Raw genomic sequence first — 14578 nt, 5'->3', positions numbered from 1 at the left:
GCTTATATGAATCGTTAATTAAATCTAGTTGAGTCTTGAATATATCTGACAAGACGTCTCGATCGAACGGTATTTTTAATACTAACATCGAAACATTATCGTTCGATCGAACGTGTGAGTGAAAATGATTGAAACCGTTAGTGAATTAGCATAATCTTTCTCTCTTTTTCGTAAAAGGCAAAACTTAATTATCAATTAACAAACGAGAAACTGAAACACATGTAACTCCGTTATATCATTTGATATTCATTTAAAAAGTCACCATCGCGATAACTTTTTGAATTAACAATAAAATTTTCCATAATATTGTACACTCGTTTCGAGCAAAAAAGATAACTTCAACGAGCATAATCGTTACACATTCGAGATACATTACAAATAAAAATGTATTCAGGAATTACAAATTGAGAGTATTTATATCTACTCCTAAAATTATAACAAATTTTCAAAATTCGTCGTTCTATATCTTAAAATTAACACAAATTTAATGGTTAAAAAAAATCTGTGACATTTATAAAGTTGCATTGATTTCCTCCTGTTAATCATTTATACTACGACTTGATTGAATAAAAACAGAAAAGTCCTTTATTTTTCATCGATTTCGATTTCAAACCCTTTAATGAGATCACAAATGACTATCATTCTCCTTAAATTTTTGTATAAAATTTCATTTTTTTTTTTTTTTGTATCTTTCTCTTAACACATCTATATATATATATATATATATATATATATATATATATATTTATTTATTTATACATTTTTTCCTTTTTGTATAAAAAATAAAAAACCATAAAAATTTATTTAACATTACGCGAATTCACGATCGGACGACAGATCTCTACGCTAACTTAAATAATACTACTTTCAGAACCGTTTATTCGATAGCACTCTGTTAGGACGATTAATGTTATTATTGATAACAGCATTTTGACTGTAAGAGGGTTGTTGCTTCGGCTGTTGCTGTTGGTGTGGTTGAGGGAGATCCGGTTGCTCACTGGTCGAGGGTTGTTTGGCAATCCACTCGAGAGCTCGTTGAATCGCTGGTGGAATTGGTGGTGGAGTTGGGATATGAGTACCCGACACTTGAGTGCCAAACTCATCGGCGGTCCAGCTCATAGCAATCGGTGTTCCATCGGGAGCATTGTACTGAACGGAACCCTGAATCAGCTGAGTTTCATCCGGTGTACCGGCATACTTCCTACTACCACTTTCTTTCTGAAGAATTCCACCCTCGGTCTCGTATGCAAACGAGTAATGGCCTCGTGTATCCCCAAGGTCACGAGATTCGCTCAATACCTTTTCAGGTTCTCGAAAGTATTCTTGACCATGGGCAAGACCAACGATCGCGATCACTAGCTAGAAAAAAAGAAAACAAACAAAAAAAAGAAGTATGAGAAACTATTAGATTTGTATATTCGACGAAGACATTTAAATTAATTAAATTCAACGATCTAATCGTACGATGTAAAATGAAACAAACTATTCATTATAGTATACCTTTCGTCTTCATCTATACATAAAATCGAAATCATGTATTCCATTTAAGAGGTTATCATGTTCGTGATAAATACATTAAAGCCGTGCATTTACGAGTACATTAAATCTTAATTTATTGACTTGGCAAACGTAAAAGTCTATCGACGATACGTCGAGAGAATAACTGCGAAGAGCTTTCGCTCGTATTTAACGCTATACGACGTCTCTATCGACTGAACGTTCGATTCAAAGTTTTCATTAATAGAAACGATATTGTCGATAGCGTACTCTTTGATTCTTGCTTAAAGGTTGAAACGATTTGAGATTGAAGTCAATGAACATGCTCGATAATAGTAGGTATAAACACGTATATACATAGTACGCATTTATGTACATATATTTCATACATAGATTAGACCCAACAGAAAATCGAAAGCTAGTACACAGGCATTCACATGTATGCATACACACAGACTCACACAGACAGACAGACACACACACACACGCAGCTACAGCTTTACTCTTCGTCATGTTCTGTAAATCCTCTAACATACCTTTCCCTGGCAAAAGGTCAGGGCAAAATGAATGTATTAGTGGGTAGGTCACAATACCCATTACGAATCCCAACTGGTAAAAGGTAACTGAAGATAATCGAGCGTTAATATTTGCGCGTTACACGTGCATTGTCTTTTTAAATGTCTCGGTACTTTAAACGTCACATGGAATGTTTCAGACATCCCACATAACGCCTATCAAGATTACGGTTGAGAAAGCTAATGTACTTTGTCATTCAATTTTCAATATTTTCTACATTTTTACCAAGGCAATAAAACAAATGATTGTTATTATCATAAAATATTATTTTCAATTTGTAAAGTTATCATTCTATCAACCAATAAAATGTACATTGCTAATTAATTTCCTTTTGATCTTCTACTCACGTTTTTATTCAAAGAATTCGTAATAAAGAAATATCTTTATATTTTGTTTTGATATTACGGAATTGTATTAAATGGATCATCACATAATACGTCGATTATACAACGATCGTAAATATAATTTATGCTTTCAAGATATCCGCAAGCCGTATTAAAGTAGTTTATTGATTTAACCGATAGATACGAGTTGAACGATCTCGAATAATGCAATTTCTTTGTCAATATTAATTTCATCGATTTTCATATCAAATAAATCCTAATAAATCATCGAACTTTATATAATTTATCTATAACAATAATAAGATTATTATAACGAAAAATTATTTAACGCGTTATATGTCATCGTATATATTTAAAGGATTGGTGAAGGTCGATCGCAGATCTTTCAAAAACTGTAACATAATAAAAATAAAGAAAAAAAAAAAAAAAAAAAAAAAAAAAAAAAAAAAATAGAAAAGAAAAAAAAAGAAAAAAAAATAGAAAAGAAGAAGAAGAAAAACAAAAACGAAAAGAAAAAATAGGAAATGACAATGATATTGATTCGGCGATCAGCCCGTTAATTGGATTTATAAATATGGGGAGAAAAATATATAGGAAATAAAAAAAAAATAAAAAAAAAGTAAAAAAAAAAAGAAAGAAAAGAAAAACGATAACGATTGAAATTGAGGAATAGAAAATGAAGAAGAAATTCACTCACCAAGGCGCGCATGCTGGTCGGCACGACGTCTGTTTCGTTTGTGTAATACGAGAATGGTAAGGTGGCCTGGTCACGAGAAAGTGAGATGCCTCGGGTGGTAAAGGTAAAGGATATTGAACAGGTAAGAGAAGTCCAAGCAGGCAGCGTCACATATAGATCGTTGTTCCTCTCCCGATGGTTGCCGGCGTGAAGTTCGCGAGCAACTCTTGGGCTGTTGGGGGCAGAGCCGACCTTTATACCGGCGGGAGGCAACACATGCCGAGATCGTGCATTTACATAACCCGGGAAAGTTTATTTCGGCAGACGCCAACGCTTCTCCTCCCTCGAGAAGGTACGAGCGTATCAAAAAGAAAGAAAAAAAAAAAAAAAAAAGAAAAAAAAAAGCCCTTTCTTCTGCTCCTCCCCTCTCCCCTCCCCCCCCCCTATCCTTCCCCTTCTCCCTATTCACTCTTCTTGAAAAACTTATAATATTTTCGAGTGAAAGGAAAAAAAATTGAAAAAAAAAAAAAAAAAAAGGAAAATTCACACTTCGAATTTCTCAATAAATAATTGAAAATAAGAGAGAAAGGATTCTAACCAGGGATAAAGGAAGGATAAAGAGGAGAAGGATTTAATACGAGGACAAAAGAAAGATATGGGATAATTTGGAGAAATTATAATGACACTTTCGTCACATTTCGATTCGAAAACTTTTTCGTTCAAGAATCATATGTTTGGACTTTTCGTGATTACTTAACGCAGGCCAACGATCGCTCCTCTTACTTACGCAAGAACCCACGATGATTACTCTCGAGTGAACGCAAAATCATCTTCATATTTTTTTTCTCTTTCTTTCTTTCTTCTTTTTCCTTTTTTCTTTCTTTCTTTCTTTTTTTTATGTTTCTTATTTTCCAACATACCTTACTTACTTATCTTTCCCAGAGAGACGATCCGTACGGTAGATCGACGAACTCGCTTCTGAGTTTTTGACCGAGACGTCTTGCCTTTTCAAAGTAAATTTACTCGTTTAACGATGTCTCGAGAACGTGTCAAGTATTCTCAGTTTTCTTACGTAACGACTGATTCTCGGATTTTAACCAAAAATTTGATATAATGTCATTTCATTAGAAATGATCGAAATGATAAAATTTATATTTAATACGAGTTATTATTTAATATCGTATAATATGAATTATTGTTTATCCGAATGATCTACAACTGGATAAATCATAAATTTTTTCGATTATTTTTTACTTTTACAGATATATCGTGTGTATTAACATCTCGATGATTCATAAACTCGTAAATAAAGAAATTTCATTATACGATCTATCTAATTTATATTTATATACATATTAAGAAAGATAATGAAAATTTTGAATTATCCGTATCGTCTTAAGATTTTCGAATACTTATACATATTGTATGTATTCGACTCTTAATGTTAAATGTAAACGAGTTCATATATACGGATATTAAATATGATCAAATAATTGCTTTATTCGTGGTTCCTTATCATAAAAAAGACGATCATAAATTTTAATTCTTCTGGCTAAAGATACGTATAACATTGAATAATATTACATGTTTGCAGAATGCTTCCTTTCTTTCTCTCTCTCTCTCTCTCTCTCTCTCTCTCTCTCTCTCTCTCTCTCTTTTTTCAATTTTTTTTCTCATTTTCTTTTTTTTTCTCTTTTGAAATATCGACCGATCTAAACTTTCGAAAATTTCGTTACCATTTCGTTCTTTCATAATCTCACGAATTTACATATAAATTATTTCTAGAGCGACGAAATCGTGAAGTTCTGAGATAAATCGTTCGAAAAGAAATTGTGTTTTGTAACTGTCACGAAAATATATGATACGATTGATACTAATGATTTTACGATTGACATTAATAATACTTTTTACAAACCGACGTATATGTTAATTTCACAATAATTTTATGAAATATATTGAGACAGAGAGAGAGAAAGAAAATAAGATGATTTCGTATTACGTCGCATCGAAAACGAGTTACATTTACTCGTCTATATCTGTACTTCCTTGTAAAGAATCTAACATTATTGATGACGCTTTCTCTTCGTTAGCCATTTATGATTCATTGTACCTTTCTATCGATCGACCTTTAACATATTTGCAATTTAAATCGTCGTTTACATTTATAAACCTTCAATAATTTTTAGTGCACTCATAATTCATATTATTCGTCGTAAATCAATGAATTATTATCGAACTAAAATAATAATGTTCAATGTTGTAAGATCGAATGAATTGAAGTCCAACATCTAATTAACACGCTTTTAAATGGAAAATTTACGATTTGATTAATTTCTTGAATTGATGAGTTTTAATTTTAAAAATATGTTTTATATTACATATAATATAATAATCGATCGAGTAATAAGATATCGATCATGAAATTGTTCTTTTCCACGAACTGTTGTCCTATCATGCGAGATATGTAAGTTATGAATTAAAAATACACGCGATACGTGGTGTGAATCGATCGAAATATGTTTCTCTTACAATATCATTCATCAGGATACGTATGTATGTATCCTGTGTACTTTTAAATATAAACATATACTCTTCGTGTTTCATGTTAAAACTTTATTCCGATCGCTAATCGAAAGGTTGCCTTAGAGCGTGGTTGTTACTTATTAAAGGATAATGACACCGCAACGTTTAGAATACCCGTTACTAATCTTCCGTGGGAATTGAACTCTTCGTATGCGAGTCCTTGGCCCAATGATCGATCCTACCGTTCTACGCTACGAAGAAATTGCATTTACGCAGGCGCACATATAAATTCATACCTATCTTCGCCTCTTATATTTTTATCTTAATAATAAGATCTATGTGAACGTCGTGATCTATGTCTTCTTAGAAAGACTTAATACTGTTAATTAATATATTATAGATATCCTGAACGTAAACTTTGTAAGATTATAATTAATAAATTTTTATCAAGAATTGTGAGCATGAATCTGCATGATATTAAAAAAATATATATATATATTTTTTTTTTTTTTTACAATTTCATAATGAACGTTATAAACGTCGTTGCATAATTATAATTAAATTGTTACATTTATCGTTAAAATATCCGATGTATATCGGGTTGCCTGATTTCAAGGAGAATAACATTGCCCATGATGAATATATACACGTGAATACTCGTATATGTTTGGTTGCCTAATATATAGGCGCATGTCTTAACCTACAGATGCATAAGCATTCTTCGATCATTCAACAAAGTCTATAAAGATATTAAATTTGTATAGTCATACCACAACCAAAAAATAAATATAAATACATACTCTTTTCTTCTCCTTTTTTTTTTTTTTTTTTATTTATTTCTTGTAAAATTACTATCGATAAATTTTATTCAACTTTCAATTTTTTCTAACCTAATATTTCTGTACAAAATTGATATAGAAAAATACATAGAATTCGTTATATACAAGATATTTCTTTTAACTCTTACGTATGTACATATTTACAAATTATCTTATTAATGATAAATTATCTTGTTTGTATAAATTATAAGAACAAAAAGAAAAGATTTACCTTAGTACACTCTCCCTAGAGATTTTGTCCACAAAAAAATGGCGTCGTTCATTTCGATAATGTTGGCATCACTGTATCCGAATAGAATATATCTACATAAGACATTAACTGATTCAATGTGATTTATACGAATTTACACAAGTTGGTTAGTGTTTATGCTGGTTTATATTGTATATAATAAAAACAAGATTGTATTTTGATATAATTGAATGGAATGAAAATCTAAAAATAAATGTAAATAATATATGTATATTTGTTTATACAATCCAAAGTATGCTCGCTTTAAAAGATTATGGTAGTAGTGATGGTGACAGTGAATCTGAGAATGAAAGTACTATAGATAATAATGAAGAGAAAATTAAAGATGATAAAAATATAAACGATGATTCTCCAAGAGAGTCAGTTTTTACTGGCAAGTCTATAAGTTCTCTTGGATTACAAATATGTTCCGCGCCTGAAGTTGTTTCCACAGTAAGCTATTTCTAACCTTTATAATCATAACGTTATTTATTCTAAATTTTATTCATTCATTTTATATTAATAATTTATTATTTCTGATACGCATAGGGAACAGAATTATGTGTAAAACATATAGATTCTACTGCATCTATAGTCACCCATAATCCAAAGTATGAGGAATTATTTGCTCCAGATTTAGGTCCAGAAAATCCTTTTAAAACTCAGCAACAACGAGCCGTGAAGAACATGCTCTCTGGTTATGTCGAGAAAGCATATATCAGTGAATTTCAATTTGAAAATCAAAGAAGAACATTCGCAAGTTATGGTAAATCATTTTAATTATAGAAATAGCGCTGTTACAAAAAAAATTAAATATCTATGATAAATTATATTTTTAGGATATGCTTTGGATCCAACCGTTGATGGTAGTGCAGAGGAAGGAAAAACTTTGATCGGTGCAAAGGAAGCTGCTGAAGAGTCTGGTGGAAAAACAGTCTTTGAAAATACAACGTTAAGGCCTTCGGATAAAAGAAAAAGACATAGAAATAATGATCCAGCAGATATTGAAGGATTTTTAGGTCCTTGGGGTGGTTATATAGATGAAAGACGAGTTGTCAAACCTACTCAAGAAGAGGCAGCGGAATTAGAAGAAATTTTAGCTAAAAGAAATAAAAGAGGAAAACAAATAGAGGAGAAACCACTCGAAGAGAAAACTGTATTGCATAGTACGTACACTTACGTACTATTACGCGCGCATACACATATATTATCGAGACATTATTCTAATTTTCCTTAATTCTTTTAGTTAAAGATAGTGTGGATTATCAAGGACGATCATTTCTACATGCACCACAGGATATTGGTGTTAACTTGAGATCAGATTCACCGCCTGAACGATGCTTTCTACCAAAAGCACACATACATACGTGGGAAGGTCATACAAAGGGTATTTCTCAAATCAGATGGTTTCCACGAACCGCCCACTTACTTCTTTCGTCTAGTATGGATTGTAGAGTTAAGGTATTTAAAAAAATTATAAAAAAAAATTATAAAAAAAAAAGAAAAAAAAATGGAAAGGATATATATATACACAATTATCTACATAATTATTTATCGATATAATATTAAATACGACGATTATGTTATTTACAGTTGTGGGAAGTTTATAAAGAAAGGCGATGTGTTAGAACCTATTATGGACATCGTCAGGCTGTACGCGACGTCAGCTTCGATAATGACGGAAAAAGATTTCTTTCGGCTGGATATGATCGTTATGTAAAATTATGGGATACAGAAAGCGGTGCTTGTATAAGTAGATTTACAAGTAGAAAAATACCATATTGTGCAAAGTTTAATCCAGATCCAGACAAACAACATCTTTTTGTAGCAGGAACAAGTGATAAGAAAATTATTTGTGTAAGTCGTACAATAATTTGTCATAATTTGTGTAATTTTATTAAAGAAAACTTTTGATAATTGTTCTAAATTACAGTGGGATATACGATCAGGGGAGATAACTCAAGAATATGATAGGCATTTAGGCGCAGTTAATACAATCACTTTTGTAGATGACAATCGTAGATTTGTTACAACTTCCGATGACAAAAGCCTTCGTGTTTGGGAATGGTAAATAATTGTTTATTCCTGCGTAGTAGTACCCTTCTAGTGGAATTTACATTTCGAAATTAAAAGATTTATATTATACTTTAGGGATATTCCCGTTGACATGAAATACATTGCTGATCCATCTATGCATTCTATGCCAGCTGTGACACCATCACCTAATCAGAAATGGTTAGCATGTCAAAGCATGGATAACAAAATTGTAATATTCTCAGCCTTAAATAGATTCAAAATGAATCGGAAAAAAACTTTTACTGGTCATATGGTTGCTGGGTATGCATGTGGCCTAGATTTTTCTCCTGACATGAGGTATAAATAAATATAAATTTATAGTATAATAAGATTAATGTTTAATAATTTATTATATTCTCTACGTTAATGCATTCATTTAATTATTACTTTTTAGTTATCTTGTATCAGGAGATGCAGATGGGAAATGTTATATATGGGATTGGAAAACTACGAAATTATATAAAAAATGGAAAGCACACGATGGAGTGTGTATTGATGTTTTATGGCATCCACATGAACCTTCGAAACTTGCGACAGCTGGGTGGGATGGCAAAATAAAATATTGGGACTAGTATTCTATATTAATATGTAAATCCTACCTCTTTAACGTTATGCTAATTAACGTGCGTATGCGTCGTTAATCACGCATCCATTCATACATTAAGATTGTACATATAGAATTTGTAATAAATTCTTAATTTTGCTTTAAAAACATATGTAAAGTAAAATCCGAACGATAAAAGTATTTAATAATTATTAATACATTTTGAGATTTTATAGTATAATATAAATAATTTGATTTATTTTTTTCTTTTTTCCTTTTTATTAAATGTCTTGGAATTAGTTTTCATTATTTTTATAAAATGAATAATAAATCGCGAAATATGTAAAAAAAAAAAAAAAAAAAAAAAAAAAAAGAAGAAAAAAGTATGTGATATGAAATAGAATAAAATATTTGCAGGACAGCATTAATACTTTAATGTGATCTTTGGGGAATAATTCCCCCGAAATTTTTATTTTATTTATAACATCTACACGTACAGAAAACGTGCACGCGCGCACACACACACATCGGATAAGTCAGTAATTCCGTAATACATATACCTAGGGTGCAAAAATCAATAGTACGCGTCACAATGTCTACCGCGATCTGTACTTATCGTGTCATACGTATTGCATTTTTGTACGCTTTTACGATATTTATGGTATATAATTGAATTTATTAATACGATCATTAGCATTTTACGAATAATCGTTTAAATTTGATAATATACGTGAATGTAAAAGTTGAATTGTGACTGTAAAAATCAACATTTGAGTGGTGCTATTGAAGGGGTAATATTTACGTGCACATATGTGTATGATTTTGCATGATCGTCTTTTTTCTATTTCTTTTCCAAGTGTTACATAAATATTTATTTATGATATTCTTTAAGCGAATGATAAAAAAAAAAGAAGAAATATCTATATAATAATAATAATAATAATAATAATAATAATAATAATAATAATAATAATTCGTCTTTGTAAAAGTTTGTCAGTATTATGAATTATTAATTATAATAATATCGAAATATATCAAGAAATACATACTCGTTTCTACGTTTTTCATGAATTATAAACAATTTATTGGATAATAGAAAATTTCGAAACCATTTTATAATGAAGTTATAATATTGTGTTTAAAAATGACAATGTAATAAATAAATCAAATCAACCCCATTATAGAATTGTTAAACGATGGATAATGGATTAGGATATTCGTATCATCTACCATCAGCTGGTATGAATCTTAGGATCAAAAATATGTTATCTCAATTTAGTGATCTATTTAGCGAATTTAATAAATACATCGCGCCAGCGTATCATCATGATCGTTGCGAAAGGTATTACATAATAATATTAATTTTTTGAATCTTTGCAAAATTTCATATAATGTAATAAAGTATTAATATATCGTGTATATTTATCTTAAAAATAGATCGGTGCAAATGCGTTTATATTCTATGCACAAAAGAGAATTTGTCATGGTATTTATTGGCTTCTTTGCCTGTTTTGGATTGTCTGTCTTCATTGGACTTGCTGGTAAATATAATCGTTTAATTAAATTGTATATTATATATTTTCATGCTCAAGTATGTTTGTCATTTTCATTTAAGGTCCACCGATAACTTCTACAACCGAACAAAAGGCACATGTCAATGAAAGTGAAACAGCCACTGGACCATTTGTATTGAAGACACCAGCTTTGTCGCCATATAGCCAACAATTATGGGTCATTGCTAAATTATCTACGTTAAATAATGATGGTAAAAAGAGCGATAACTTTAATAAAATTTTATCTTATTAGAAATCATTTAGCAAAATATATCGGATACATAGGAAATTGGCTTAATGCGTATTAATTTTTTACAGATGAAAGATATGATAAAGGTTTTCAAGTAAGCGTATCAATAGATGGCATCGGTATTGATCATAAACTTAATCCTATATTACCATTGGAAACTATACACAATAGGTATATATAATTTTAATATAATTTCTTATTTGAATAAGATATCATCCTTTTAATTTATAGAACAAGACATCTAAAATGCGAGAGGCAATCTTGCGAGGAACTTGTCGTGGCTCATCTTGGATTTTTAGATTACACTTACTATATGATTACTGTACGTTTTCATGGACTTGAAAGCTTCCACCAACGTTATACAATACGAGATCTCACATTCTACGTCAGTAAGCACTAAATAAAATAATGCATCGGACACAATAACTTAAAAATTAAAATTATTTGCACCTTATGATTTCGTATCATATTTACAGTTTAAAAATTACAATCCTGCATTCACACAAATTGAGATATGGTTTCGACTGATCTTCTTACTGACTACCTTCGGGGTGATGGTAATTAATACAAATTAAATATTAAGTTTTAATATAATAATTGCAATGAATGATTTTATTTCAGTGTTGGTTTGGTCACTCATTGAGAAAGTATCCATTACATGATTGGTCAATAGAACAAAAATGGATTTCTATTCTTCTTCCATTATTAATTTTATATAATAGTAAGTTATATGAACTAATTCATATGCACAATAATACTATTCACCTTAACTTAAGATTTTATGAAACATTACTATAGATTGTATTTTTTGTTTACACAGATCCTTTATTTCCCATGATATTTTTAATAAATTCCTGGGTACCTGGAATGATAGATGCGATTCTACAAACAACTTTTTTATGTGCTATTCTCATGTTCTGGCTTTGTGTTTATCATGGTCTTAGACAGGTATTATCAATAGGAATTTTTTTTTTTTTATAATAGTAATAATATTGAATTGCGCAATAATAACAATTAATATACAAATTATTTTTATAGAACGAGAGGAGATTAATTACTTTTTATTTACCAAAAATGTTGGTTGTGGGTCTTCTTTGGGCGGCAGCTTTAACATTGGCAACATGGCTTCGTTGTACCGAATTAGAGGATCCAACATACAATTATGTTCTTGATACATCAAATTATTATGTAAACAATATATAAGCTCCAATTATGTTTTCATAACGTAAAATAATATGTAATATAATTTTGATTTTTTTGTGTTACAGGGTTTTAAAGTATTCTTCTTTACAGTAGGTGGCTTTTACATTGCATATCTTCTTCTACTTATATTAAAGGCATACAGTGAATTAAGATCCATGCCATATTTTGGTAAATAATGCGTATAAATAAATGACATCAATTTATTTTTCACTGTATATAACTATTTTTTTTTTTTTTTGTTTTTTTGTTTTTTATAGATTTACGCTTAAGATTTTTAACATTACTTGCTGGAGTAGTTGCTGGTGTTTGCAGTTTAGTTACTTCTCGTCAATTTGGTGCAGGAGTTCTTGAAGATAGTTTTGCTTCGCGTCTTTCTACATACTATCGCACATCAGCACAATTTATGGCTCTCTATGGTCTTCTCAATTTTTATTTGTATACAATGGCATATGTTTATGCTCCAGCACTACAACAAGTCTATGGACAGCGTAAATAATACAATTTAAAACGAATAATTAATTTATTGTCATTATCATTATTATCAAAGAAAATTAATTCAATTCTTATTGTACTTATGACACAGATTCATCCATAATGAAAGATAATCCTGCTTTTTCGATGATGAATGATTCAGATGAAGAAGTTATATATGGTTCAGATGAAGACAGCAGACGGCTGTTAACTCGTTTACCAAAGAATGTAGTGGACAGTGATTGAATAATTTAGACCAATATTATTATTTTACAATATGGTTATATAAAAAAAATAATTGAATTAAATGAAGAAACGAAATGTGCATTGGCAGACAATTTTTGTAAAGATTTGCAAAAATACTGCCTTTTAGGTATGGAGAAGGTAATGTAAGATAATTTATTTCAAAGAAATACTGTATTGTTAATAATAAGAAATTAATTGCAATTTACAGACTGTACATATGCCTTCTTGGATTTTGGTATTAATCTATTTATTATAGCTGAAAAAAGTATCACAATAATCTATTCGTATTAATCTGTTATTATTCTCGATAAGTATTAATGGATAGGTATGAACGAGATGGAAAGAACATATAAATAAATAATTAACAAAGGAACTTAAATTTCTTGAATGACATTGCGCATTGCAGATCAATTATAAATGGCAATTTATATTGTCAAATTTATTTATATGAAATGTCAGTATTAATTAATATACTTTTGTGCTCTTATTTGTAAAATATAGAAGCAATTTGCACCTTGATAATATATATATATATATATATGTGTGTATATATATATATCAAGTGCAAAGTGCAATATTGATAGAGAAACATCATTTCTTTAACTTTCACTCCTTACTTTTAATTTATTATTAATATAATGTTTATACAAATGTTTTAATTCTACAACTTTGACAAAGACTTATGTATAACAAATTAGAAAACGTGTAGAAAATTTCACATGTATCAATATAAAATACTATTTACAAAATTATTACTAATTATAATATATGATTATGCTAATTAGTATAAGTATATTGGAAGGTATTATTATATATCACTTAATATTGTATTAATATCAATATCTAATATATGTACGTACTTAATACTTAGATGTTCATGAATTTATAAGATTCATTAATTGTAATTATTCGAATAATAGTTCATTTCTAAACTTAAAACATTAAAGATTGTTAAAGTTCAATATAGTACTGGTTAATTGTTAACAATGCGTATTAGTGATATTGTTCATTCTTATTAATGACATTAATATATAGGGCAAATCATATTTTTATATGATTAATAAATACAACAAATTCTCTTTTAAAGTACAGTAAAATTTACAATTTTAAATGAGAAATTTAACGTTTCGAAATAAATCTAATGGTCAAATAAATAAAATGTTCTGTTCTACATACTTAAAATGATGTATCGATAAACATGTATGGTTTACAGCATGAAACTTTTTTTTCATTTAATTTTACATTAAAAATATTTAAATCGTATGAAATTTTTCGATTAAAGTTTCCGTAAAATTCGTATAAAACTCACCAATAGGAATTATTACTTTAAGCATCATTGCCCAATAATACTTGATAATCGTCGTTTATATGAGAAATGTTCAATCATAAATTAAATCTAAATAAATCTATTTGAAGCTAAAAATGTTTGATAGTAGAAAAAAAAAAAGAAAAGAAAAGAAAAAAAAATATGGCGTCGTAGAATCGTAGAAATATTATTTCTCTCGCATGAAAGTAGAAAAGATACGATGTTGCCTCCTTCTTAGTCTCTTT

The 14578-nt window shown here is 29.4% G+C and overlaps 3 protein-coding genes across 6 annotated transcripts; 2 read left to right on the top strand and 1 right to left on the bottom strand.

The window, feature by feature from the left end:
• Window positions 1-226: 226 nt before the first annotated feature.
• On the bottom strand, window positions 227-6725 carry LOC124951346 (endocuticle structural glycoprotein SgAbd-4-like). 2 transcript variants are annotated; one of them, XM_047499618.1, is made up of 3 exons: window positions 6667-6725; window positions 3115-3325; window positions 227-1359 (listed from the first exon to the last, which is right to left on the bottom strand). In XM_047499618.1, the coding sequence occupies exons 2-3, from the start codon at window positions 3124-3126 to the stop codon at window positions 868-870; spliced, it is 504 nt and encodes a 167-aa protein (XP_047355574.1). In that variant the 5' UTR covers window positions 3127-3325; window positions 6667-6725; the 3' UTR covers window positions 227-867. The 2 variants fall into 2 exon arrangements, with proteins under 2 accessions (XP_047355574.1, XP_047355575.1); XM_047499619.1 differs by lacking the exon at window positions 6667-6725 and having other exon boundaries at window positions 3115-3428.
• Window positions 6726-6743: 18 nt separating this feature from the next.
• LOC124951341 (pre-mRNA-processing factor 17) lies at window positions 6744-9607 on the top strand. The gene is made up of 8 exons (XM_047499609.1): window positions 6744-7137; window positions 7234-7450; window positions 7524-7850; window positions 7931-8145; window positions 8278-8541; window positions 8618-8751; window positions 8836-9057; window positions 9155-9607. The coding sequence occupies exons 1-8, from the start codon at window positions 6940-6942 to the stop codon at window positions 9330-9332; spliced, it is 1755 nt and encodes a 584-aa protein (XP_047355565.1). The 5' UTR covers window positions 6744-6939; the 3' UTR covers window positions 9333-9607.
• An 85-nt stretch (window positions 9608-9692) lies between these two features.
• LOC124951342 (transmembrane protein 181) lies at window positions 9693-14567 on the top strand. Of its 3 annotated transcripts, none has more exons than XR_007101587.1 (14): window positions 9693-10095; window positions 10489-10646; window positions 10742-10845; window positions 10920-11069; window positions 11176-11278; window positions 11339-11492; window positions 11584-11664; window positions 11729-11828; window positions 11928-12055; window positions 12146-12295; window positions 12376-12478; window positions 12568-12798; window positions 12894-13154; window positions 13236-14567. XR_007101587.1 is itself a non-coding variant. In XM_047499610.1 (13 exons), the coding sequence occupies exons 2-13, from the start codon at window positions 10501-10503 to the stop codon at window positions 13025-13027; spliced, it is 1584 nt and encodes a 527-aa protein (XP_047355566.1). In that variant the 5' UTR covers window positions 9693-10095; window positions 10489-10500; the 3' UTR covers window positions 13028-14567. The 3 variants fall into 3 exon arrangements, 1 of the variants encoding a protein (XP_047355566.1); XR_007101586.1 differs by having other exon boundaries at window positions 12894-13165; XM_047499610.1 differs by having other exon boundaries at window positions 12894-14567.
• Window positions 14568-14578: the final 11 nt, after the last annotated feature.

Source organism: Vespa velutina, chromosome 8, assembly GCF_912470025.1.
Source record: "Vespa velutina chromosome 8, iVesVel2.1, whole genome shotgun sequence".
In the NCBI taxonomy this organism is placed as follows: Eukaryota; Metazoa; Arthropoda; class Insecta; order Hymenoptera; family Vespidae; genus Vespa; species Vespa velutina.
The sequence above is the reverse complement of the archived record's forward strand: the minus strand, read 5'-3'. Positions and strand labels throughout refer to the sequence as shown.